The 27,348-nt window shown below is 45.5% G+C and overlaps 1 protein-coding gene across 14 annotated transcripts; it reads right to left on the bottom strand.

Moving 5' to 3' along the window:
- On the bottom strand, nt 1-25,727 carry LOC144128360 (nucleosome assembly protein 1-like 1-A). 14 transcript variants are annotated; one of them, XM_077661712.1, is made up of 14 exons: nt 25,602-25,727; nt 24,709-24,739; nt 23,089-23,159; nt 21,307-21,357; nt 19,073-19,172; nt 15,154-15,295; nt 11,753-11,842; nt 11,615-11,666; nt 11,462-11,535; nt 10,701-10,775; nt 6,548-6,687; nt 5,661-5,943; nt 1,417-1,518; nt 1-230 (listed from the first exon to the last, which is right to left on the bottom strand). In XM_077661712.1, the coding sequence occupies exons 2-14, from the start codon at nt 24,723-24,725 to the stop codon at nt 186-188; spliced, it is 1,242 nt and encodes a 413-aa protein (XP_077517838.1). In that variant the 5' UTR covers nt 24,726-24,739; nt 25,602-25,727; the 3' UTR covers nt 1-185. The 14 variants fall into 14 exon arrangements, with proteins under 14 accessions (XP_077517838.1, XP_077517834.1, XP_077517840.1 ...); XM_077661708.1 differs by having other exon boundaries at nt 23,065-23,159; XM_077661714.1 differs by having other exon boundaries at nt 1-253; nt 23,065-23,159.
- Nucleotides 25,728-27,348: the final 1,621 nt, after the last annotated feature.

Here is a 27,348-nt window from a genome sequence, read left to right on the forward strand (position 1 = left end):
AGAGGTTTGTAAACGCAGTTTATTTTCAATTTGGTTGCAGTTGACTTGCGACATGTAAATGCATGAGCACAAAATACTCGGTTTGAAAAGGGAACTTTTGGTAACAATTGTTTTCAAACAGCTGACATGCAAGAAGGGAGACTGGTTACATGTGTCCTTAAAAAAAGATTTAAGCCACGTCTATATTACTGCTGCTTGCACTCTGCTGGAGGCTCCCCTTTCTTGGTGCTCTGTGAAGCAAAAGACATCACAACTGAAAACAAAACAGCACAGGAATCAAGTTCAAGCCTGCCGTGGGGGGTACGGGAGCACAAGCCATGCACATGGAATCCAAGCTTAGCCACTACCAAGAATCCTGTGCACAACACAAAAAGTCAATTGTAGAAGAGATCACTCACAATGATACACCACCGAAATATTCAAACAACACTACATAAATGCTCCAGCGCATTCTACCTTTGCCACCCCACATGTCAAGCAGGCAGACTCAACTTACGGCTGACAAAAGCTTTTAGCATGCCTAACTAAAATAATGTAAGCACTGCATTGCAAAACAACGTTGCTGCCGCTGCAATCACACAGGCAGAGATCCAAATGTAGTCCTCTCATTTTGCAGAATACGTGCAACACAATCGAACGGGGGAAAAAAAAAAGTGCAGTGCATGAAGGAAGTTCTTGCATAGCACAAGCAGTACCGACTCCTCCACTTATGCACGATTGTCTCAGTGCCCCAAGAAACTATGCTGATACAGTGTACCAAGTTTACTCCAAGGCTGAGATTCCGGCAAATCTGCTCAGCCACTTCACTGACAGCAGAAAGCACTGAAATATCCTCTTCTGACATTACAGCCCTAATGAAAAATTCTAGAGCAATGCCTATGGTGTGTAGTTATCCCTACCCAAGTTAGATAAATGCCAACACTGCAAAGCTACAAGTTGCAGCAAACAACCAATTCCGAAACCTTCCATTGTGACAGGCAAGTCTTCAGTAACAAATGCATCAGAACTGGTTTCAGAAGTACTTCATGTTGACTGCATGAAAACCATCGAGACAACACACTTTAAATGACTGCATTTGAGAGGTCTGTCGCTGTTGTGCCTGCAGTAACTAGAGATGCATACTGCATTATTCTACTGCTTTAAGACTCCAACATGTGACCTGCCGATTTCTTAGGAGTTTTTTTTTTAGGTTGTATTTGATGCAAGCAGCTTTCTGAAAGCTCTTGCAACAACCAGTTCCATTTTTCCCGATTTACAAAACCTGCAGGTCTCTTCCCTTGAAAATGCCACATGCCACAAATATCCAATTAGCTCTTTTTATCCTTAGGAGCAGCTTGCTGCTGTTTGCTTATTACAAGATGTTAATCTGCTAAAGTGCAACAGCCACCAAAAGAAGCACGCAACTCAGCTCCTCACCTTGGGTACGAAGTCTGGGTCGTTTTCGTCATCTTCATCAAGGAACTCATTCTGGTCATCATCATCCTCTTCATCATCCATATCTTCTTCATCTTCATCATACTAAACGAAAAAAAAAAGTCCTGCTACATAACAGGTCTTGTCTGACACTGTACTGAATCATTTGTTTACAGAGCATGTTGCTGAGACACTCGGTGCAAATTTACATTTGAAACATGGCTATGCATAAGCCCCTTCCAAAACTAGCCAGAACATGATGGGAGAAAAGACAACCAGACAGAGCAGCACTCGCAGCTGTTTTATTCTAGGGAAAACATGCACATATTTGCCCTCAGTCTGCGCATGCATCAAGTGTGACATACGTAACACTCAAAAACTTTCTCTGCCTTATACAATGATATAGAGGTTTCATCATTGTATAAGGCAGAGAAAATGTTTGAACTTCGCTTATGATGTTGCACTGATGCACGAATGTGTTCGTTCGCATGCACCAAGTGACATAAATGCGTACAAGTTTCTCTGTAAAATGAAGTAGTGAAATTGTTTGAACTTCACTTATGATGTTGCACTGATGCACGAATGTGTTCGTTCGCATGCACCAAGTGACATAAATGCGTACAAGTTTCTCTGTAAAATGAAGTAGTTGTGAGTGGCGCCTGTGTGTGTGCATGTACTTAGGCACCTTAAAATATTTACAACGAATAGCTATCGAGTTACCCAACAAGTTCTCCAAGATAAACAAGCACAGCAGCAGCAGGCACTTCCTCCTGCCTACAGTGGACCCCTCAAATAGTTCACAATTATTACTCCACCTTTGTACGTAGGTGCCGCGCACGAGACAAATGTTTTGCAAGCCTTACGCAAAAGTTGCAATTTTAATTGAGCACCAACATAAAATTCCACTACCTTTCCCCCATTCGCAATGACAAAAATAGCTAACTGCTAGTGACAGAAAACTATAGCAAATTAGAAAACATGCTCCGACACCAATTTAAAAGGTTCTATCAAGCCAATGTCACTCAAAACAAGCTCAATACCACATCAGAAAGAAGAGGGCACACACGTCCAGTGCTCACTACAGGGGCCTGAATCATCCCCTTGAGTGCACAGAATTTTGCTATGCTTACAGTGCACCGATTCACACAGTAATAACAAAATATGTTGAACTACTGGCACAAGTGCTGCTATCTCAGACAGCAATAGCAGCAGAACTTGCTATCACTGTTAAGGGGGGACACGGGTCTTTCGGGCCGAAAAATCTCGAAAAAATCAGTTTTTAGAAAATGTTATTTTCGAAATCAGCAGCCATTTATCTACCTCTCTGTTAAATTTCTCGCCTCTAAGCTCAGTATTTTACTCACAATACCAATTTATATAATCCATGTCGCCCGAATTTGAGCTGAAATCGGCGCCGAGACAGCAGTATTTCGCAAAGCGTAGCTCCCGTTTCATGCGCGGCACCGCAGCCATCTTGGTCTCATTTGAAAAAGCCGCCTTTCGCCTTCAATTTCCCGCCACTACGGCTTCCGTTCGCCCATTGGTTGCCGAGAAAATAGCAAAAAAGAAAAGGTAGTATTCAAAATCCTATTGGCTGCCGCGGATCACGTGACAGCAGGTCGTCATCCGATTGGTGGAGCTGGCTGGCAGCGTCTGCTTGATGCGCCCGACCCGCGGGGAGACGCGACTCTTTGTGCCGGACCGTGCAGTGCAAGAAACGCGCAGCGATGCCTGGTTCAGCGCGTAAGGTGCACTCAAGGCATAAATTCGGCAAGAAAAGGAAGAAGTCGCTGGTCGATAACCTCAAGAGACGCCCTGCTGTGCGCCCCCCCGACAATGATGAAACTCCTGCGCTGAACGATCGTGTCGGCGAGGCCGCGCAGGTAGGCCTAACGCGCTCCGCAGCACGGGAAGCTGTAAGCGGCAGCGCCCGCATCCGCCGTGATACAGTGATGCTGGAGCCCTCAGATGTGCTCCAAAATAAGACGAAGACTGAACAAAAACTGAACAAAAGACTGAACAAAAACAAAAACAGCAACTGAGCGGAAGTCTCGTTGTTTACGTTACGGCAGCGCGTCGGAATGTCTGCTCGACGAGGCAAGCTTCACGATCGTTTGTTTGGAATCGCTCAACAGTTTGTTGAAACTTGTGAAGTGTAAAACGTGTGGCGGCAATGACTTGAGCTTCGTAAAAGATGAGCGAGAATACGGCCTTGCCGTTAAACTTTCTCTTCAATGTGCGAGCTGTGGAGACTCATCGTCTGCATGGAGTTCGCCGCGGGTACGTGGCGATCAGAAGATCAACCCTTTTGTGGTGAATGTGCTCGCTGCTCGTGCAATGCAGAGCACTGGCAACCAGCAGACAACTCTAAATGACATTTTTTCATCGCTGAACGTTTCGCACCGCGGTCTCCACAATAAAACGTGGCAAGACTATGTGAAAAAAAAGTTGACACCTGCAGCAGCTCGTGCAGCCGAAGAAGTTACACAAGAGTGTGCGCGGTCGGTTCGAGAACTCTATAATGAATTGGACCTTGGGAACCCCGGCAATATTGCAGTATCATACGACGGAACTTGGATGACACGCGGCCACACATCCCACATTGGTGTGGGAACCGTCATCGAACTGTTTACCGGGCTTGTGCTGAGCGCAAAAAGAATGCGAGAGAAGGATGAGCGCCGAGAGCAAAAGTGCGCTCGAAAGCATTCCATTGCGGAAAATATTCAAGGAGTGCTCAAGAAGCCGCACCTGGATACTACTGGCAATCAAAAGGACTACATTCCTGGTGGCTACTAGCCATTTCCTATTGTAAATATATTACTGCACTTGTAAATATTTATTAAACTGTCCCCTGCTTGTTTTTGGGGCTTTTCTCAAAATGCATATGGTTGACTGCTAGCAGTCTTGAGGCCTTGATATCTCAGCAACCAAGTCACAGAGCTGAAATTTCGGTTGCAATGGAAAGCCTAATGTATGCTGTGTGAAATGTTGGGAGCAGATTTTCTCATTTTACCTTAAAAAAATAATTATTTTCGTTAATTTACTATTACTTGGTACACACATTTTTTATACTGAAATTCAGAAGGTTGTAAAATGAGTAATAATTGACATATCAAAAATCTGCTCTCAACATTTCATAATTCACTATTCTGGCTATCTAACCATGCCTTAAAATTAATTTTTGATGAAATCATTATTTTGCTATTTGGGCCTCAAACAATGGGCATTAATTGTTAATTATCTTGAAAACTAATTGGCCTACACTTATAATAAATGCATATTTGAAATCACCATAAAAATTTGAATAAGTCTATGCATTTTTATTAAGATTGGTCAAAAAACAACAAAAACAGCTTTAAGACCAGTGTCCCCCCTTAAGCTAAGCAACATTAAGATGAGCTACTTGCAAATCAAAGCCAGCACTGGCTGGACAAATCTATACCTTGTAACTGCAAGTCATGTGCTATGAGCCAATGAGAATTTTGATCATCACTTTCAGCAGCCTTCCAGAGGCATATGTAGTGGGCCTTGGTATTACGCACGACTCAGTAACACATCGGCCATGTCATTTACCACGCGAGTGTTCATAGTCTGCACTGGTTTGCCAACCCCTGCTCTTATTATCAACGGGGTTCAAGATCCTTCAGGGGAGAAAATTACAACAAAACCCATTTTCCAGTACAGCTTTGGCACTGAGAAATGCAAACAAGTCAACTGAAATGGCAACAGCAAAATAGTAGCCGCACTTTGAAAACCAGGCTTCAACTAAGACGCAACTCAAGAACGCAGCAGCTTTTCCCCCCGTCAATGGATCCCCTTCCAGCAGATGGCGTCTGCCGATTCTCATGAACCTGCCAGCATGATCAGTGCAGGGAGTGGCAGATGAAGGGGGATAGTTTCCTCCCTCCATGGCCTGGGATAGTTTCCGGCCTGCACTGTCATGCTAGCAGGTTCATGAGAATCGGCAGACGCCATCTGCTGGAAGGGGATCCTCTGACCGGGGGAGGGGGGGGGGTTGCTTCACGACTTAAGCTGTATCGGACTATAGGGTGCAAGATTACTAAATTATTTAAAAAATTTCAACCATGGCATTTCTTTTTAACCAACCCACTACGTATTTTAGAGATTAACAACCAAATGCTGTAGCCGAACACAATGTTTGAAATCTGCAAAAAAAAAAAACGTCCAAAAACAAGAAAGCTAGCCTCCCGGAGACCCTCTTCAAAGCCTTTTTGCAGGGCACGAACCTCGTCCTCCTGGAGGGCCTCCCCCGTGAAGTAGAGCACGGCGCGGGGCACAACCCGCTCCTTGAGCACGTGGCCAATCTCAAAGTCGGCAGCCAGCAGTGCCTGTGTGTCCTCGTCCAGCTGCTCGCCAGCTGCCTCGCTGGGTGGGCTGAAGAAGTTGAAGAACGAGTCCTTCTGCACAGTCTTCGTCACAAAACGCACTGTACCCTTGCTCTTGTGCTTCTGCTTCTTTTTCAGGGTCTTCACTGTCACATTCTTGCCTTTCTTCCAGTCGATCGTGCACCTACAGAGAGCAAGCGAACATTTAATCATGCACTGCACGAAAAAGAAAAAAAAGGAGGTGACTAGACAACACACCAGACTAAACTATTGTGCCACAGGCCAGTGTGCGCATGTTGTAATTACCACCACGGACATTGTGCAAACATGGTAGCAAAATGAGAACAGCACATTCCTCAGTGTTGCACCGTTTGACGAGCGGAAAAGGCTGGTTTCAGCAGCCTAACCACGTGACGCGGTGCGGGTAGATTCAGAAATACCGTAAAACCTTGGCAATTCAATTGAGTCCAGAGAGAAAAAAAAAAAAAGGACCCAGATAAAAAATTACCTTTGCAGGGACACGCTACCTTTACGATTGCTCAATATAGCAGCGTAAAAGTCTGCAGACAAGAGGGCACTGAAAATACAGGAGGCTATGGCCTTGTGCCCAGGGCATCTAAGTTCATTTGCGTTCGAATTATCGTGTTATATTTTAAATGTAGCATGGACGTACCGAGTTGCACAGTTAAAATCCTCCAAAAATTCAATACAATGAAGTGCTAACGATTTTCTTTGTAAAAAGTAACCCCACCACCTTCCAACACCAAGCAAACAACGTCTGCACTTACCCCTTGCAGCTCACAATGTCTGGTCCCTCAAAAGAGAGCGGGTCACTGTCGTCCACTTCACACTTCACTTCGTATGTTTTTGTGAGTACTGTGTTGGAGAAGAAGTCATTGGGCTCAAAGTGGAAATCCAGCGCGAAGCCCTGCATTGAAGAAGACCACACGAATGAACATCGCAATCCCTAAGCTGCTGCTTGTGAAGACACCAGGGCTGTTTGATTTGGCTGCAACTATTCTGCAGAGTACAAGTGCGCAGTGCAGTTTCAGGCAGTGCACGTCTGCACTGTTTGCTTTCAAAACTATTGCAGGCCTCGTCTGCTCACCATGGCATCTCTGCGAAATTGCAGCAAGCTGCTTGGCGCCAGATCAGCAGCTGCAAACAGCCATAATTGCGTGAAGAGATTTCACACAGCACAGCGAAGGGGTGTCATCAACCAGTATCAGGAGAGCATTGCAGCACACATGCATGATCAATGAATAAGCGCCAGAATGCCACCCACGGGGCTGTACTTCACTGGCCAGATTGACATTACCGACGGCACAAACATCGGTCCACCTCCTCCTATCACGAAAGAACAGGCGCCATTTCATTTAGACTGCAGTCTTTCTTTTCTGACGAATATGAAACCACAGAGTGCTTGTGCTGCAGTCATTGAACTGGTGCAGCAAGCGCAGCCAAATCAGACCTATTACAAAACTGACTGATCAAGTACAGTAAAACCTCGTTCGAAAAATATTAAAGTTAAGGGAATATTAAAGTTAAGGGGGGACACTGGTCTTAAAGCTATTTTTGTTATTTTTTGACCAATCTTAATAAAAATGCATAGACATTCAAATTTTTATGCTGATTTCAAATATGCATTTATTTTAAATGTAGGCCAATTAGTTTTCAAGATAATTAACAATTAATGCCCATTGTTTGAGGCCCAAATAGCAAAATAATGATTTCATCTAAAATTAATTTTAAGGCATGGTTAGATAGCCAGAATATTGAATTATGAAATGTTGAGAGCAGATTTTTGATATGTCAGTTATTACTCATTTTACAACCTTCTGAATTTAAGTATAAAAAATGTGTGTACCAAGTAATGGTAAATTAACGAAAATAATTATTTTTTTAAGGTAAAATGAAAAAAATCTGCTCCCAACATTTCACACAGCATACATTAGGCTTTCCATTGCAACCGAAATTTCAGCTCTATGTGACTTGGTTGCTGAGATATCAAGGCCTCAAGACTGCTAGCAGTCAACCATATGCATTTTGAGAAAAGCCCCAAAAACAAGCAGGGGACAGTTTAATAAATATTTACAAGTGCAGTAACATATTTACAATAGGAAATGGCTAGTAGCCACCAGGAATGTAGTCCTTTTGATTGCCAGTAGTATCCAGGTGCCGCTTCTTGAGCACTCCTTGAATATTTCCCGCAATGGAATGCTTTCGAGCGCACTTTTGCTCTCGGCGCTCATCCTTCTCTCGCATTCTTTTTGCACTCATAGCATTCGTATTGAGGCCCAGTTCCTGTAATATTGCTGCAGAAGTTCTTTTGCTGCCTGCGTTGAACCGCATTACTGCCTCAGCCACGGCAGCCTCAACAGTAAACAATGATGCGTGGCGCTCTTTCGGTGCCAAGGACCATATCAAAGAGTGTAGGCTTTCATTACTGTTTTGGGTTTTACCCCTATGGCACCGCTCTAAGAGCTTCCTATCCGACAGCCGCTCATAGACAGGGAGCAATGCTTTAGCAACATGGGGTGGAATGTTGTACCGATGCTTTGGAGCAGATTCGCCTCGGGCTGCTGCCGCATTTTGCTGGCACCAAGAGTCCAGTCCCGATGGGCAGAAGCTATGGTTTGATGCCTCATCAGTAGAGGTAATGTGGTGGTAGGTGGCCATCACAGCCTTCTGCGTAGCCTCTACATCCCCATTATGGGATTTTAAAGCCCAGGCATAATAGGAGCTTAACTTTGTTATGAGGCTGCCTGTCAGTTTGCCTTTTCCTCCAAGGTTTTCGGCACCTTTGTGTTTGGACAACAAAGTCCGCAACGCTGTTCCCATACGTTTCTGCACGTGGTTTATGCAGTCTTCTTTTTTTACTTTGATGTATCCATACACATCTGCCTCTTGCACAGCTAGAAAAGCCCGACTATCACCGTCCGAAAGCATTGTGGTATAGCGAAGGCCACACTTCTTCAACGACTTTTCAAAAAGATTAAGGGCTGCCTCAACTTCCATCTCTCCAGCCTTTTTTTCCGAGTTTTTTTGGCATAGGTGCCCAGCCCTCCAGGACTGGTATGATGGGTCACCTTCTTTTGGGCCTCGCTCGCAGCCGGCACAGAAGTTGCACAATACAACATAGTCCAGCACAGGCCCGGTAAACAGTTCGATTACGGTTCCCACACCAATGTGGGATGTGTGGCCGCGTGTCATCCAAGTGCCGTCGTATGATACTGCAATATTGCCGGGGTTCCCAAGGTCCAATTCATTATAAAGTTCTCGAACCGACCGCGCACACTCTTGTGTAACTTCATCGGCTGCACGAGCTGCTGCAGGTGTCAACTTTTTTTTCACATAGTCTTGCCACGTTTTATTGTGAAGACCGCGGTGCGAAACGTTCAGCGATGAAAAAATGTCATTTAGAGCTGTCTGCTGGTTGCCAGTGCTCTGCATTGCACGAGCAGCGAGCACATTCACCACAAAAGGGTTGATCTTCTGATCGCCACGTACCCGCGGCGAACTCCATGCAGACGATGCGTCTCCACAGCTCGCACATTGAAGAGAAAGTTTAACGGCAAGGCCGTATTCTCGCTCATCTTTTACGAAGCTCAAGTCATTGCCGCCACACGTTTTACACTTCACAAGTTTCAACAAACTGTTGAGCGATTCCAAACAAACGATCGTGAAGCTTGCCTCGTCGAGCAGACAGTCCGACGCGCTGCCGTCACGTAAACAACGAGACTTCCGCTCCGTTGCTGGAGTTGAGGCGAGTTCTCGCAGTTTTTGTTCAGTCTTCGTCTTATTTTGGAGCACATCTGAGGGCTCCAGCATCACTGTATCACGGCGGATGCGGGCGCTGCCGCTTACAGCTTCCCGTGCTGCGGAGCGCGTTAGGCCTACCTGCGCGGCCTCGCCGACACGATCGTTCAGCGCAGGAGTTTCATCATTGTCGGGGCGCACAGCAGGGCGTCTCTTGAGGTTATCGACCAGCGACTTCTTCCTTTTCCTGCCGAATTTATGCCTTCAGTGCACCTTGCGCGCTGAACCAGGCATCGCTGCGCGTTTCTTGCACTGCACGGTCCGGCACAAAGAGTCGCGTCTCCCCGTGGCTCGGGCGCGTCAAGCAGACGCTGCCAGCCAGCTCCACCAATCGGATGACGACCTGCTGTCACGTGATCCGCGGCAGCCAATAGGATTTTGAATACTACCTTTTCTTTTTTGCTATTTTCTCGGCAACCAATGGGCGAACGGAAGCCGTAGTGGCGGGAAATTGAAGGCGAAAGGCGGCCTTTTCAAATGAGACCAAGATGGCTGAGGTGCCGCACATGAAACGGGAGCTACGCTTTGCGAAATACTGCTGTTTCAGCGCCGATTTCAGCTCAAATTCGGGCGACATGGATTATATAAATTGGTATTGTGAGTAAAATACTGACCTTAGAGGCGAGAAATTTAACAGAGAGGTAGATAAATGGCTGCTGATTTCGAAAATAACATTTTCTAAAAACTGATTTTTTCGAGATTTTTCGGCCCGAAAGACCCGTGTCCCCCCTTAACCAAGCATAGAAAAAACAAAGGGGACTGAGGCAAAAAATTTCATTGAGGGAATACACGATCTTTTTCCTTGACGAACTTTGCGACTACTGTATAGTCTGCATAGAAGAAGAAGACTGCTGTTGATGTACTGTTTTATATTTACACTATACTCAACTTTGGCCAGCAAGAACTAAGAGCTGCAAGGCAGACTTTTATGCGGCAGCATACGACAATTGCAAAGTTTGCCCAATAAAGCGAGCATGTTCCCTCAACAAAATCCCTTTTTTCTGCAGTGTGCCAATTAAATCATTGAATTTGAATATTTTTCATGGTCCCAATGACTGAATTAACAAGGTTTTACTGCATTGAGCCACCAATCTCAAGCCTAGAGGCAGCATTCCAACTTACCAGTGGGGGGCCTGGGGGCTCCAGGTTGCGAACCTTGATGTCTATAAGGTGCTTTAGGATCTCCTCATCATGCTCCTAGAACAAAATACAGACAGCAATCAGTACAACAAGATCCCATGTCTGGTTCAATATGGCTCCGAGCGCCTCATGCCCCTATGAGCTGCCACAGCTAAGCCTAGCAGCCAGATGAATTGGCTAAGACATTAAACAGATAAAGTAACTGTAGGTTAGAGATGCACCTCAAGGGGTTCCGAAAAACAGGAGTCATCCGCAAATACCACTTCGTCCAAAATTAACAAAATGTGTATTTGGAAGCATGGGAAATTCACTCATGGACAACAACTGCTTATGGCTGACGATTTATGTACGGCCCTGCATCACCGCACACTACGTAGTTTCGGCAATGGGCAGGCCGCATGGCGCTGCTCACTGTGGGAATTGCACGATTGGCAATTGCAGTGGCTGCAATGTGCAGGCAGCTCTTAGTGCCCGAGAATGCATTTGTGGCTTGCGCAGAATGTTCGGCGCATCCAAAACTCTGCACATTGTATACGATGCACTCCGGCTGGCCATTTTTACAAATTCACACCAACTGCGACATCATCAAAATTCTACTGAATACGCATAGTTTAAAGGAGGAAAGTCGGCAAGCCTAAAAAAAACTGCCACTAGCAGCAATCCCCTCATGAAATGCACACACTGGTTTTGGAAGAAACACCTGCTGGCCCACAGCAATTGCTAAATGACATCTACCAGCTTACCTGAATCATGTCTACAACAAGATCCAAGTTCTTCAGTGTCGTTAGCCAGAACTCTGGAATGCCCACCACGGTTTCTGGAAGAGCCAAATGTACAAACAGTGATTGATAACACACCGGCTCTTTCAAGAACAGTGGTAGAAAGACAGCACTCACCTTCTTTCTTCTCATCTCCCTTCTCATTGATGTCGGCCTTCTTCACACCTTCCTGCAGAAACCGTGAAAATTTCTTCCATAAATAAAGCGGCCGCAAAATGAACGACGAACAGAACTGTGCGATGTCATGCAACTCACCGTAATCTCGTCTTCCTCTTTGTCAGAGTCTGTGTGAAAGTCGCACTCCTCGTCAGTGGGTTCCACCTTGCCCATTGTGATCTGGTGCCTCTGGATCACAAAACAAGAGGAAAAAGTTGCACACTCATTAAAGGAGCCACCACCAACAGCAATCCACATCAGCTCAATACATTTTTTCACAACACCTTGCACACTTTAACAACAGGTGATGGATCACTAATTAACACACACTAGCCTCATTGGCAATGGTAATGTCCAGCAGCCTTTCGTCATACCCCATGTGGCCACAGCCAACCAACCACCCACCCACCTATGCATGCATGCAGTGCGGGAAAGATCTTTACTGCAAGAGAAAAAAGGTGACAGGCAGGGACCCTAGCCCTAGCTTGCATTTGTATTGTTCTTCCAGCACTCCAAAACGTGCAGCTCGCCTTCGGCTTATAGGTGATAGCGCAATAGAGCCGCCTTATAAGGCCTTACTGCACTTCGCATTTTCAGGTTTTTTTTTTTTTGGAGGGCGCGGAAAATTTTATAAACCGAGGCCTTGGGTGAACGGGGCATTTCTTCCCGTCCCTTGAACACCGAACGATTGAGGTTTTACTAGTCATATTTTTTTGCTGCCAGTCTTGTCATTTTATGGACTGTTTTGCATGACCTCATTACAGTTTGGATACTGTTGTGCTGTATAATCAAGTAGTATAGCAGAAATTTGGGCAAGTTGGTACGTATCCATTTTGAAACAGCGCAACAAAGACGGGACGTGGAAACTGAGGTGTAAAGACAAACAAGCGCTGTATTGAGTAAAGCAGAAATTTGGGCAAGTTGGTACGTATCCATTTTGAAACAGCGCAACAAAGACGGGACGTGGAAACTGAGGTGTAAAGACAAACACAAACAAAGACACCTCAGTTTCCACGTCCCGTCTTTGTTGCGCTGTTTCAAAATGGATCAAGTAGTATACATTTCTGTGCACATTATGTTTATTTTTATATGGTACTGATGCAGTCTAGTTTTGTTTATTTTAGTTGCAAAAACCATACACTATTTAGAAAAAAAAAAGAGGAAACAACATTTGCTTGTTTATCATTGTCTGAAAATTTTTTTGTTACTGAACAGATATTCGATATTCAAAGCAATTTTTTCTTCATATCAGTATTCGATTCGTATTCGAAATTTTCAATATTTGCACACCCCTAAAAAAAAAAACCTTAAGTCAATATCGACAAGTCAACATGGTTGTTTCTCTACATAAAACCCAAGCATGGCTACGCAAGGGCAGAACCTATTTTGTGACAATCCTGCCACAATGTGCTTAAGAAAGTTTTTTTATTGCTTCACGTAACTCGCAGATACTTAAGTGTAGGGTGCAAAAAAGGACTGGTGTCCCATCAGAGTAACGGGACCGCAGCACGGAGAAGCACCCTTCAAAACTAGACAGTTCCTTTAATGTCCCTGCATTTTCTTTAGAAAATGAGCATCTGACCTCATTTTCCAAGTGTCCACAGGTTGAACTCTCCTTCCTCCAGCAAATATTCTGGCTAGCAGCTCCATTTCATGCACATTGCAGTTGCATTTCTTTTGAGAGTGATCAGAAGAGACATTGAAGGTTATGATGGAAGACCCAAATCAAAGCCACAATGAACATGATGAACGCCTAGAGAACAGGCTCACCTGGTCCTGAATTTCAGAGGCTCTAAGAGTACTATCCAAGACATACCGTATTTACTCGAATGTAACGCGCTCCTTTTTTCCGATATATCGGGTCCAAAAATTGGGTGCACATTAGAATAGAGTACAACCCTAAATCTCAGATATATCGCCATTTCAAAATGGCCACCTCGTACACACTTCGAGCCTAGCTGCCTAAGCCTAGCTGCAGTAGCGTCCTCCGTGTGCTGTGGTACATGTGCTTAGGTCAGTCTACCAGTTTTCTGCGTTTGATGTACCAGCATGGACGTGCCGACAGCGAAGATACGTCGAGTTCATCATGATGCTGCATTTAAAAGGGAAATAATTGTGTGCAGAGACGAACGGAAAGCGTGCCGCATCGCGAGTTCCATTCGGAGTTCCAGCAACATGCGTGCGGGACTGGCGCAAGCAGAAGGAAAGGATATTCACCAGCAAGGCTACACGAAAGGGTTTCAGTGGCCCAAAGCAGGGCTGGTTCGCCGAAATAGAAGAGCGGCTTGCAGAATACGTTCAAGAGCAGCAAGCGGCGCAGCAGCCAGTGACGACCGATCTGCTCAAAGTCCGAACGATGCAGTTAGCCCTACAAACAGGGCTAAAGCGGAGCGACTTCAAAGCGAGCAGGTGCTGGCGGTCAAATTTTATGAAGAGAAAAGACTTTTCTCTTCGAAGGCGGACGGGATATGCCAGAAGTTGCCTGAAGAATATGAAGAAAAGCTGCACAGTTTTCAGCGGTTCGTTTTGAGCTTGCGCCGCAGGAATGGTTACCACCTCGGCCAGATTGTAAATGCCGATGAGACACCGCTCTACTTCGACATGACTGCCACCACAACCACTGGAAAGAAGGGGGCGAAGCAAGTGCGCGTGTTGTCTTCCGGCCACGAAAAAACGCTCCTCACCGCAATGCTTTGTTGCACCGCGGATGGACACAAGCTGACCCCGTATCTTTTATTCAGACGCAAGACGCTCCCGAAAGGAATCGTGTTTCCGAGTGGCGTGGTTGTGCGTGCAAATGAAAAAGGTTGGATGACTACGGACTTTGTCGCCGACTGGATCAATCGCGCCTGGCGCAAGAGACCCTGCATCAGTTTGGGCCTGCTGCTCGATGTTTGTTTAAACAAGCCGGTTAAAGATAGGATTTGCGCGCTCTACACCGAATGGCTTGTGAATGGCTGCCATGAATTCACTCCCAGCAATAGAATTAAGCGTGCCTCGCTGCAAGATTTCACTGGATGGGCGAAAAATGCGTGGTGCACGATGCCGTCTGCCATTTTTTTCGGTGGGGGGGTCACGAAAAACGGATGCGCGTTACAATCGAGGGCGCGTTCAATTCGAGTGAATACGGTATTTAGAGACGCCTGAGCCTGCAACTGAAAATCAGTCTGATCACTCTTGATACAAATAATTCACTGAATGCAGCAGCTGGTAAGTACAGCCGGCCAAATCTTTAGCTGGCGTGCGCGACGGCAGCTTTTTCTGCGCTCCTGCGCTTTGTGACGAAGCAAGCTTGCAGAAAGCTCGATGTTAGGCACGGGCTTAGTGAGCCTGTGCTTAGATTTGATATTTTCGAAAGTTTGCTCCACCATGAGCTGCAGGAGCACGGAAAAAGTGGCCGCCGCGCACGCCAGTTAAAGATTTGGCCGGCTGTACAGTGAACAGAACCCATTTGTGAAGAATATTTTTAGCCAGCAGTGCTAAAGAAGCAGCAGCAGTACCTTGTCGTAGAAGGGCTGGTACAGCTTGAAGTACTTGCACTCGAGTGCATAGACCTCCATGTGAAACTGGGCCTCCACCTTGGCACACTCAACATGCAACTTCTTGAGGGCCTTGATGCGTCGCTTTACACAGGCCGGGAGACTGTGGGTGGGAAGGCATCAGAAATGGGAAACAGACGCAGATCAACATGGAGACTAAGCAACCAATTCTGTGCAGAAGTCAGAATTTAAATGTCAGCACAAAAGGTAAGCAAAAGAAATGCAGTTGTAAGAGAGCTCTCCAAGGCAACTATTTCCACAGCTAGTGCCATTCATAAAGATTTAATGTCACATGCGGCGATGGCTGGGAACTACTTGAAAGCAATCGGTCTCGAAAACAACTGAACAACAGCACTATTTTTGCTTAGCAGGTTTGAGACCAGTAGCCTTCAATGCAGTGTTTGTCTAGCAGTAGGAATCAAGTACAGTCAAAACGCTGTCAGCAGAAACAGACAAGCACATCCCAACCAAGAAGTTTACCAACTGCTTCCGAACTGATGGGATGAAGTGAAATAGGCCTCTAAGTAAGAAAAAGGGACTAGAACATGCATTTCACTTTAAATCTACTGTGACAAACTCAATGTGTAGCACACAGCTTTGAACCCCTGAGCACGAGTAATTTTTCATGTAGGTGGCAGGGGACAGATTATGAAAACCTGCTATGTGCACTGGAAACAGTAATGGCACTTCTGCATTTCAATTCCATCAAAATATAGCACGCTAACGAGGACACTACTTTTTTCACTCAGTTTGAAAATGAAGAATACGCAGCAACTAGCCTGCCAGAAGAATTCTTAGAATGCAGTAGCCATGGCCAGGTGACACCGCCACTCAACCTAAACAGCAGCAGTCATGTAGTGCAGATACCAAGACTGCAGCAACAACCTTAATGTCAAAAAAATTCCCTCGATATAGAGTCGCTGACCGAATTTTCAGACTCTAAGGGACCCGAAAAATGGTCTGAATTATCGAACAGTAGAAAAATCAGTGAAGTACAAAAAAATCACTTTATTGAGATGAAATCTGCTTAAAAATGTCACCGATTTTACCTTGCGGAAAATTTCTCTTGCTGGCAACGATTTGCACCTGTATTCACGCCAAAGTTGTGCTTTCACTGTACACGCTAGGCAGCAAGGTCACGGCGTTCAGGTGGAATACTTCCCATGCTTCTTTGAGGGACCCGGTGGCACAGGCGGGACCATGTTGTCTACAACCCGATTTGTGCACCACAATGCTCGTCAAACACATGCAAAGACAAGGCACTTTTCACTCAATGCAGTGGAACCACCGGACGCTATGACAAAACGGCGACTGGGTGTAACTTCGTGCAGACTGAGCGCCGCTCGGTCGACGCGGTCAGAGAAACCCAAGTGACGAAACGGTGAATGGCGAACGTATGAGACCCGCCGCTGCGGCTCAGTGGTTAGGGCGCTCGGCTACTGATCTGGAGTACTCGGGTTCGAACCTGACCGCGGTGGCCGCATTTCGATGGCGGCGAAACACAAAGGCGCCCATGTGCTGTGCGATGTCAGTGAACGTTAAAAGATACCCAGGTGGTCGAAATTATTCCACAGCCCTCCACTACACCACCTCCTTCCTTTCTTCTCGCAGTCCCTCCTTTGTTCCCTCCCTTAATCCCCGGTTCAGGTATCCAATGATATATGAGACAGATACTGCGTCATTTCCTTTCCCCTAACAACAAATTTTCGATGTATGAGACAAGTGATAACTGCCCGCGACGTCTGCGACAAAAGCAAGTTGACGGCGATGACAATCTGACTGCCACCTTGAAGTGTCAGAGATAGTAGGGACCTCTACTGGCAAAAATGAGGTACCGAAATTATGTCAAGCCAATCCAACTGCAGCGTAAATCCACCTCAATCCAAGATGGCAGATTTTGGCCCGCAGGCGACTGAAATTAGTCCGAAAAATCGAACTTTCTGACTTTTCAAGAGCGAAATATCCGTCGCGAATACGTATGCGTTTCTATGGGGTGACTGATGATGCCTCATCGAGGTCCGAAATATCCTACAAGTCCAAATTATTAGAGTCCAAATTACTCGTCGGCTACTGTAAAAGTTTTCCCACCAAAGCCTCAGACTCGGCACACAAGGCATGTACCAAAGACCCTCACTGTCAGACTTCTGTACCTTTACAAGTGCAGCATGAAAGCTGTACTTCACAGCACAACCACTCTTTCGGCAATGAGTCTTAGAGCACAGCCCTGTAAACGTCATAATTTGTACCACAGCATGGTTCACTGCTGCCGTGCAACTCAGTAGCACTATACCTTGTCAGAGAGCAGCAGAGCTTGCCGTGTCACGCCTGTCAACTACAGATGCATGTGTTCCATCTGCTAGCTGCTGTCACAGTTACAACTGTTACATTTGCTGCTGATGGCGGTCACATGGCAAGCTAAGTGGCTGTGACAGACCCAAGAACCGGTGCGAGACCAAGGGTTCTGGAAGGACCCATTAGCCATGCGCTCGCGTGTTCAGGTGAAGCCCGATGGCAACAGTGCAAAACTGCAATCAGACTGCCGACACAGAAATTGTAGACAATATTTTCAACACCTGCATGCATTTCAGATGGATGGTGCAGGAAAAGCAGGTATAGCTAAATTAACAGCACCACTGAGAGAAAAAGAGCTGCATGAAGAACTCTTCTAGGGAGCCACACATAGAATAAGACAAACAAAAATATCGAGGGAAAACTGGCAAAGTATCACAGCTTGCATTAAACAAGACCAAAAAAAAATAATAATTAGTTGACAATTTATGTGGCGTGAGTCGAAGTTGCAATACTGAATTCAGGGTTAAAGACTACTACAGATTAAGGTCTCCACAAAGACCAAGTTTGAGCAGAAATTCTAAAAAATTCGGGGGGAACTTTGACGATGTTAAATGCGCGAGGCGAAAGCCTTTTCGCGAGACTTTGGCTGCTACTGTAGCAGCCTCTGTAAATTATCATTAATCAATTACTACTTAGTAATCCGGCATTTTCCCCTGTCCATTCTGTGCTGCGACGAATTCCGGTGGATGTGAAGTCTCAGTTTTTTTCCATGCAATTTGACATCTTTGACTATAATTAACCAATTACTTTAGTCACCAAACTGCTTCTAGGTTTTTTCCTCCTCTATCTGAAGCAACCATTGTTTTTCTGCTATTTTTGTTAGTTCCCGAGTTATTTCACTATGCTGTGACAACTTCCGGTGGATGTGATGTCCCACCGTTCCCGTGGCTATATCGACATCTGTGCTATTTCGACGCAATTTTGACATATTTGGCTATAATTAACTAATGACTCTGAAGTCAAACTTTGTTTCTAGGGTTATTTTTTCCTCTTCTATCTGAAGCAACCATTCTTTTTCTCCTATCTTTATTAGTTCCCACTAAACGAAGCGTCACGGACGGATGGACACGAGCGTGGCCGCGAGCATGAGCCATTAAAGGCTTTCGCCTTAATAAAATCAAAGGTTAACTATGCTGAAAATTCAAGAATACCAGTTCACCCACATCACACTTTTTCCGCCAAGTAACCAGAAAAGATGCATCGCTGAGCAGTTACCATTCCGTATAACACTACCTGCAACTCAAGTGACAACACGGAACAACATGTAGGATGCATTACGGGGCTGGAAGATTCAATTACGTGAGAAGAATCTCCAGTACGCAGACTACGTCCCAATGATGTACCTGCAATTTCTTTGAGAATTGGACAGGAGTAACGTCCAACCACCAGGTGTCTGCAGGACCATGACCTAAAGAACTTTCGTCCGAAACAACACCCCCCACAGGCCACAAGAAACACATCTGCAGAATGCCCCCTGGTAACATTTCAGTGTCAAGTTTGTTGTGCAAGTCAAGCCCACACCACTCACTTCTCAATGTAACCAGAACTTGCGCCAGCCAGAACACCAAGTTTAGACTGTAGAGCTGCCAATATTTTGGGGTCTTTCATCATCTCTGCTGTCAACCGGGCTGCAAAATAGATGGGGGAAGGGCCAAAAGATAATGGTGAGCACACACACATACATAATTTGGCGTTTTTCCACTGTTCTGGGCAATAACTGATAATGAAAGAACCCAAGCCACAGCAGCTGGCGCATGTCAGGAGGGTGGCTTGAAAAAAAAAAAAAAAAGATTTACTGCATCACAATTGGGCCAGGCTGAAATGGCTACACCTGATTTCACAAAGGGTGGCCCCTACCTCTAAGGCAGCAAGTTGTGATGGAGAGCCAGTAACCTCCAATTGAATTTTACATAATGAATAAAGTATAGGAAAACACTCAAGGTAAATTTCTAATGAAAGCAAAATTAAATGCTAAACAACGAGTCTCTTTGGGACGTTGAGCCGCCATAAACCATGAACATTTCACAAAATCCTTAAACTGGTACGAGCCAACCTCAAATAAGTATCTTCCCAGGTGTTTCAAGCCTGACCCAGAGGCGAAGTGCAGCTACAGCTGAACTCTGGTGAGCTCTTAGTGGAAAACAGTGCAGAGGGCGGAAAATGAAAAAAGGGGTGCACGGGAGGGGCAGATGAAGGGGGGATGAGGGTCTTAAAAACTTATTTTTCAACATAACCTGTTGAAACTTGGCACACATACCATAGAAATGCTAATTCCAAATATGCATCTAGATTTCAAATCTCTCTCCTGGAAAGAAATTTATGACAAAATAACATCCCATTTAGGTCATTTCTTACAGGTCTTTATGATAATTTCTCAGTTAAAAAGAGTTTTTAAATAATACGTAGACATTTTCAAGGGCCCACCACACATCTTGAAGCTTTCCTTTATCCTTTAAACATGATAGATTAGCAATTAGGCCAAGTGTGGGCAAATTACTGCCACACTGCTTCTTTTTCAACTTCGTTATTTATGCTGTAAGAATGACAATTCCGCCACTTTAGGCTTTTAACTTACTGATCTTGCCTTTGCAGCTTTCTGCCACAAAGTAAATAACTAGACCAGGAAGCACCGCTGAGAAGTTAGGACTGCGCTGTAGCCAACATTGTTATTTCACTTCGCAGTGACATGCAACATCAGATTTCTCCCAGCACAACATGTAGGATGCATAACGGGGCTGGATGATTCAGTTGTGGGAATCTCCAGTACGCAACTACGTCCCATTGATGTACCTGTCAGTTTCTTTGAGAATTGGACATGATTAAGGTCCAACCACCAAGTGTCTGCAGGATAATTACTGAAAGAACTCTCATCCAAAACAGCATCCACCACAGGCCATGGGGGACATTTGCAGAAGGCTCTACATTAACTAAGTGCAAGTCATGCCCACACAACCTGTCTCTCAATGTAACCGGCACGTGAGCCAACCATTACGGCGAATTTATACTGTGGGGACTCATCTCTGTGCACCCAACCCTGTGTGCTCCCTTTTCTAGTATTTTGTCCTCTGCATTGTTTGCCACTATAAATCGTTACCAACTCTTCCGACCAACTGTACTTGTCAGCCAAGCTTGACTGCCGGCTAAACCATGGCAGAAACTGCCCAAACGCTGGAGTTATTTCAGCAAGTTCCCTGCACCACTCACCCCTCGCCTATTTGCCCATAACAAAACACCGAGAACACCTTGTTCCTTCCACTTCCACAGCAGTAACGCTGCACGTTCACCTCTCCTCTGCCTCGCCATTTTTTTTTCTGCATTTCACAACACTTTTAAGTCACCTTTTCTCTCGTCAAAACATTTCTACAAATATAATTAAAGTGCTCAAATGCAAATTCAGAGTGACAGCAAAAAGCAAGTAAAAGTTCCAGACATTTTCTTTTTGCATAAGCTAATTTAGCCTTACAAAGAAAGTAACCAACACAGTGTTGGTTGGCAAATAGACACCCAAGGAGAGAACAACCATGGGTATAATCTATCAGCATGGCACTGATTCAAGCGAATTCCTTTGTTCAAGACAGCAGAACAACACAACTGTCCCTAGAAAAAAAAACTCAGGGAAGCCAGCACTGTATGACAGCGAGTACAAGCTTGCAAACTGCTAGAACTCTCTCAGCTTTGAGAGACATGCGCGCTAATGCCTGCGCACTATATTGCTGAAGGCGCCACTTATCGCGGACTAATGGCTACAAAGACGTGCTTTACCTGTCCCATGATGAAGGGCGGGGTATACAAAACACGATGGCACCACTGTCCCTGGCGAGAAAGCAATAGTCGAACTTTAGAGAGAAAAGCTGACTTAGAAATTTTGACAGCACCAGTTAAATGCTGCACATAGGCTCAACAAAACTTTTGATCACCAGAATTTACCCGCCCAAGTGCCTTCTATTCCTGTGTACCGGCAACAACATATCTAGCAGCTAGAACAAAATATTCTCCACGCTAAGTAGGCAAGAACAATGCTCCAGTACATGACTGGCATGTCTGAACTATGAAACACACGAAGCCGAGAGAAAATTTGTTTTCTTTTTTTTTTCTTCACTCAAAGCAAAAAAACCATGTCCCACACTGCAGTGCACTCTAGAGCTCAGCATCTGCCTTTGATATGACCATCCACCTCAACAGGAATTAGAGAACGAGCTGTGTCAATCTGTAGACTGGGAGATTCAACAGTAGTACACACATTTGTATTGCAAGTCAGCCTAATTCAAGTACTTATAGCAATTAGAAATAGTAGTTGATATTACTGCGAAACTACGATAATAAACATTTGCAGTACCTTGTAAATAAAACAAAATGCTGACAATACCCCTGTTAACACATGCATTGTTTTCACAGCCTGAATGCAGAGGACAATGTACACTACCACAAAAAGAAGTCTGTCTGCATTCATGGTTTATGGATCAAAAAAGAAAGTTGTGCAAAACACTTGTCCAAGGCAGATTTGTGACGTAGGATGGTTTTGTGATAGGGTACCAAACTGGGTGCTCTTGCAATGCAACGAACTCTAAAGAAATAAAATTCAAGAAAAAATAAAGCTGCATGCAGCTAATCAGACACATCCGCCTGCTACACACCACGAGACACATTACATTACTTTGTCAAAAAAAAATAAAAAATAGTAGCACCCCGCAATATATGGTCTATTCTCAACATGACATGCAACATCGCAAGTTTGCATTTTTTAGCAATATGTACAACCAATCCAACACAGCACCAAATGGAGCAGTCATTTCGTATTGCTCACCACAGCTCAACCCGCCGAAAGGGCGAAATTATGCTGTTTCATACAAAGCAAGCAATGCTGCAGAAGCAGTGCGTACACAAGACTTACTCCACCATGTATCATCTGCTCTCCACAATGCCTAGAGAGTGTATGGAAGAAAACAAGGAGCGGTAAAAAAATGAAGTGGTAGGTAGCAATGAAAATCATGGTCAAAGCTGTGAGGCGACCAGTGTTCGAGCCCTCTGGCTATAACTTTCGCCGAGTGCGTACTTCTTAGGCACGGATGGAGTAAGTGATTCCAACCCATCGGCCGCGTATTATACCACCACGTCTTTCTTAATGCTCTAAGTCTGGATGAGTCTCAGGACGAAAATGTGAAAAGAAGTAGAACGAAGTGCAGGAGGCTTTATTCGCAGTGCTCGAGATTTTCCCCAAAGAAACATGCCTGTGTTCACTTTATCTGTGTGGCAAACTACTTTTTGGGCACGAACTTAGGCTGTGCGAACAGGCACGCTGGCTTTGGCAGCGTTGACTGCTGTGCATGAATCGAGAGTATAAGCAACATGGAACACCTTCAACAAACATCACTAATAAGCTGCAGTGCGAAGCCATGACTAAACAAAGGCAGGAAAATTAACGACTAATCATTTGCCCGAAACAGCCACTTTGGCTGGGCCTGGAAAGCCATGCCCACCATAACACATGCGCAGAGACAAAAACTCTCCCTTGACTCTTACCGGTCTGAGATGCAGAGAGCTCACCTCCTTTCTTCTTTTCACTCTCCTCCACATCCTCAATGTCTGCTTCATTGCCCTCACCAGCTTCCGGTTCCCTAGACGAGAGGAACAGTTAGTTATGAGGAGGGCCAAAACACCAGCTCGCACACCATATGCAAAAAAGCACAGCGATTAGGATCCTATCCCTATCTCGAGCCGATGTCCCCCTTATTTGACCACTACAGCATACACCGTGCAAGGTTTACTTGCCCCAACAGGTATGATTGCCGACTGCTTATATGACATCTAGATCAAGGCGTGACTTGCAACAATCCAGTATGGGGTGTAGTGCTGCATGTCCTCTGGATGTGCGACACACGTGGAAGCCACATCTGCAACATGTACTAAGGCTTCACAAAGAACGGTGCGGATAGCTACATAGCTACATTTGTGAGCAGAGCTGACGTGAAGGCTATCCCCGCCCCCCTCCTGAATAATGTGTTCGCATAAATCACAACATGGATGCTGCTGCTTGCAGGTGCGCCCACCTGTCTTGCGCAAGAGAGCATACAACATTTCACTGCGGGATGCCTGCATTTTCCACAAAAGAATTTGGCTTTTCACAACTTCCACATTTAAACCTACTTTTGCCTTATTCAAGGATCCACTGCCATCTTTCATGCAGGGGATCAAATCTGACATCCTTGAAATCGCTATAAAACCCATTAACATACTAAGGCAGGTTCCTTCTGCACCGTTCCTGTCTCACCCGAGGACAACGAATACCAGCACGATGCCAAGAAGTGGTCACACGAAATGTTAACAAAGTAAATGACCAGAACCTTAGAAAGCATCAGTACTGACTAGAATTTCTATAAACGTGAAGCCTATTCGAGTTCCAAGGTTTAAGCCGACATCACTATCTTCCATATTTGATGACAGCAAACAACCAAACAAGCACAATGTAGAATGGAAAATTGACAGCAATGTCAAGCAAGCTGCAACTTTTCTTAGTCATACAGTAACTATACTACAGGCAACAGTCTAGACAGACAAACAGTTCAACCCAGCACCACAATGAATGGCTCTTAGCACTATCAGCATGCAGTCTCCAACACCACAGGAAAAGCTTGTAGAACAGATCGATTGCCTAAGAATTTTCGTTGTTACAAGTGGCAATGGCACTCGCACCTTGCATTGTAATTGCATGGCAATGCCATGCTTGACCAGGCGAACATTTTAGAAGGCAGCTTCACCTGATTACTACGAACAGCCCGCAAAACTCCCAAGGTAAAAATAAATCAAGAATCTAATACTCAAGGCGCCGTTTAATCCGAAAGGACAGCTCATAAGACATACCAAAAAAAAAAAACATCGGCGCGTTTGAAACCGCCCATCGCCTCCCCTTACTGTTTCACACAAGGCAAGGAAACAATGTCCCCGCGAACAGCACAGCGCTCAGGCAGCCCAGAGAACAAGGTGTGCCGCTCCCTTGGCTCGAAAGGTGACCGGCAGAAGAGGGGAAAAGAAAAGGTCCAGCGGTCAGACGGGGCACAGAGCCGGCTCTACAAAGAAGCCCTCCCCAATAAAAGGCAGTCAGCATCTTGCTTTTTTTTTTTATTCCGTTGCCCACGTCGCGTCGTGAACGAGGGTCTGTGAACTCACCGAGCAGGCTCTGCCATCGTGAAAATAAGTTCTGCAAAAAACGAAACAAAGAAGAAAATGACGCGCCGGACACACAGGAAAGAAGCTCACGAGGAAGCTGCGCGCAAATTCTCGTACCCGTCCCAAAGAACGCAGTAGCATTCATCGCGTTGCGGTGACGTAACTTGACACAGCGGCCAAGAACCGCCTGCCGCGCGCACGGCCCGCAAGGACCGAAGGCGGGAAACAGCGAAAAAGATTCCACGCAAATAGCTCTAGGTCCTTGTCACCACGAGATATTGACAGAAGAAAAAAAAAAAAAAACGAGAGTCGTTGAGGCCGATAAGAACGCTAGCTCGCGTTTGTTGGATGTTGGAAGACGCGCCTACGACGCAGCCCCACGTGGTGGAAAGTCGAGGCGGCGGCCAACATTCAGGCTTCTTGCGGCCTGCCAAGAGCAGAAAGGGTGGCCCTCATGAAAACTAGTCACAAAACGCGCAGTTTGAGGGGTGGATCGCAGTTATGCAGGCCGGTTACAACGGTTGACGCATGACACACGGGCGACTCGAAGTTCGCCACATGAATGAGCGTCCCATCCAACGGCCAGTAAAGACGCGACGCCGACTTATCTAGACTTTCTCGCATGTTCATTAACAGCGGCACCAGGCCGACGAGTTGAGAAAAACTACACCAACAGCGAAAATGACGCGACGCACAGACACGGAGAAGCATTTGCTTTGTAGTGCGATTTAGCGCGCTTAGTTAGGGTTCGCTTCATTGAAACTCGCTGACCTTTCAAATATCGCACAAGGTGCTAGCTACGATAAAACACGGTCGCTCGAGCAATGAAATCACTGTCCCGATTCAACAAACACGGCAGATCAAACGGGGAGTGACGATATTAAGCAACTTACACGGTCGGCGCAGAGACCACAAAAGACGGCCTCCCTCGTCGAGATTAAAAGGAGACCACGAGGCGGCAATGGCGCTATTTAACTATCCGGCGATTGGACGCCGTTCAACAAAACGTCACCCAAAAGAAGACGATTGTGCGCAGTTTTAGTACATAAAATGAACAGTACATTTTAGTGCATAATATTTTATGAAGACAAAAACAGATGAGGAGTAATTATGACTTAACAGAGGGCGCGCAAACGTAAAAGCAGTCACGTGACGTTAATTCGGTTGCCATGCCGGTTGCGGTTTCTGCCTGCTTTGAAATGCGCAGTGCGTCTCGTGCGTGACTAGCTTTTTATTACTTTAACTAATCCAGTCTTGGTCTAGCCTAACACGTGGGCCTTTACGAGCGTCATGGCTCGCCGGCGCTGCATTTCGGCAATTTTAGTGACTGATATGTCAAACTGCACTCAGTTTCCCTTTGAAAAAACGTCTGCTCCAGCTGCCAACAACTTGGGTTTTGTTTGCTCTTACCATGACGGGATGCTCACTGAAGGAGACTATTTTTATTTTTCCAACAAGTTCCAGCTAGCCAGCCTTAGCTCAGTTAGTTGCACTTCTACGATCAAACGCCGGGCGCAAGTGATATGTATTTCGCGTACTGCTTAGGTGCATTGACAAACTATCGTGCTAAGTGCAATATATGGCTTGTGCCAAGCATGTCTAGTCGTGCGTTCCTGCGACTTGCTGAATGCAGGAAAAATATTCCTTGCAGAGACACTGGCTGCACGTCAGAACATCCTTGCACATTTTATTTCTAAATTTCATTGTAGATTTCCTGTGAGTGCATGTGCTACACATGCAGGTCTGCCATAGCTGCCGAGAAAAAAAAAAAAAAACTTCACGGCAGGTCACCAACCGAGAACATTCCAGTAATTGGACAGACTGCCGACTCCTGCAAAATGCTAGCAGTCCACGATGACAGCAATACAGCCTATACAGACAAATAAATTTGAGGCTACGGTCCGATTCAGCTGCATGCTGTCTATCTTCCTATTTACTAATTTAGCCGGTGCGACGCAAATGCACCAGCATAGTCACATACACCAGGGACAAAGCGCTCACCATTTGAAAAGTCCATTAAACAATACAGACAAAACGTAAGAAATTTGAGGTTAAGGTCTGTCCGACTCAGCACCATGCTCCGTGTCCCTTCCTAGTTATTCATTTAGCCAGTGCCACGCAAATGCACCAGCATAGTCACACACACCAGGGACAAGGCTCTCCCATTTGAAAAGTCCATTAAACAATACAGACTAAACGTAAGAATTTTGAGGTTAAGGTCTGTCCGACTCAGCACCATGCTTCGTGTCCCTTCCTAGTTATCCATTTAGCCAGTGCCACGCAAATGCACCAGCACAGTCACACACACCAGGGACAAGGCTCTCACCATTTGAAAAGTCCATTAAACAATAGACTAAACATAATAAATTTGAGGTTAAGGTCTGTCAGACTCAGCACCATGCCTCTTCCTAGTTATTCGTTTAGCCAGTGCCACGCAAATGCACCAGCACAGTCACACACACCAGGGACAAGGCTCTCACCATTTGAAAAGTCCATTAAACAATAGACTAAACATAATAAATTTGAGGTTAAGGTCTGTCAGACTCGGCACCATGCCTCTTCCTAGTTATTCGTTTAGCCAGTGCCATGCAAATGCACCAGCACAGTCACACACACCAGGGACAAGGCTCTCCCATTTGA

The sequence above is a fragment of the Amblyomma americanum genome, chromosome 4 (assembly GCF_052857255.1).
Source record: "Amblyomma americanum isolate KBUSLIRL-KWMA chromosome 4, ASM5285725v1, whole genome shotgun sequence".
NCBI lineage: Eukaryota > Metazoa > Arthropoda > Arachnida > Ixodida > Ixodidae > Amblyomma > Amblyomma americanum.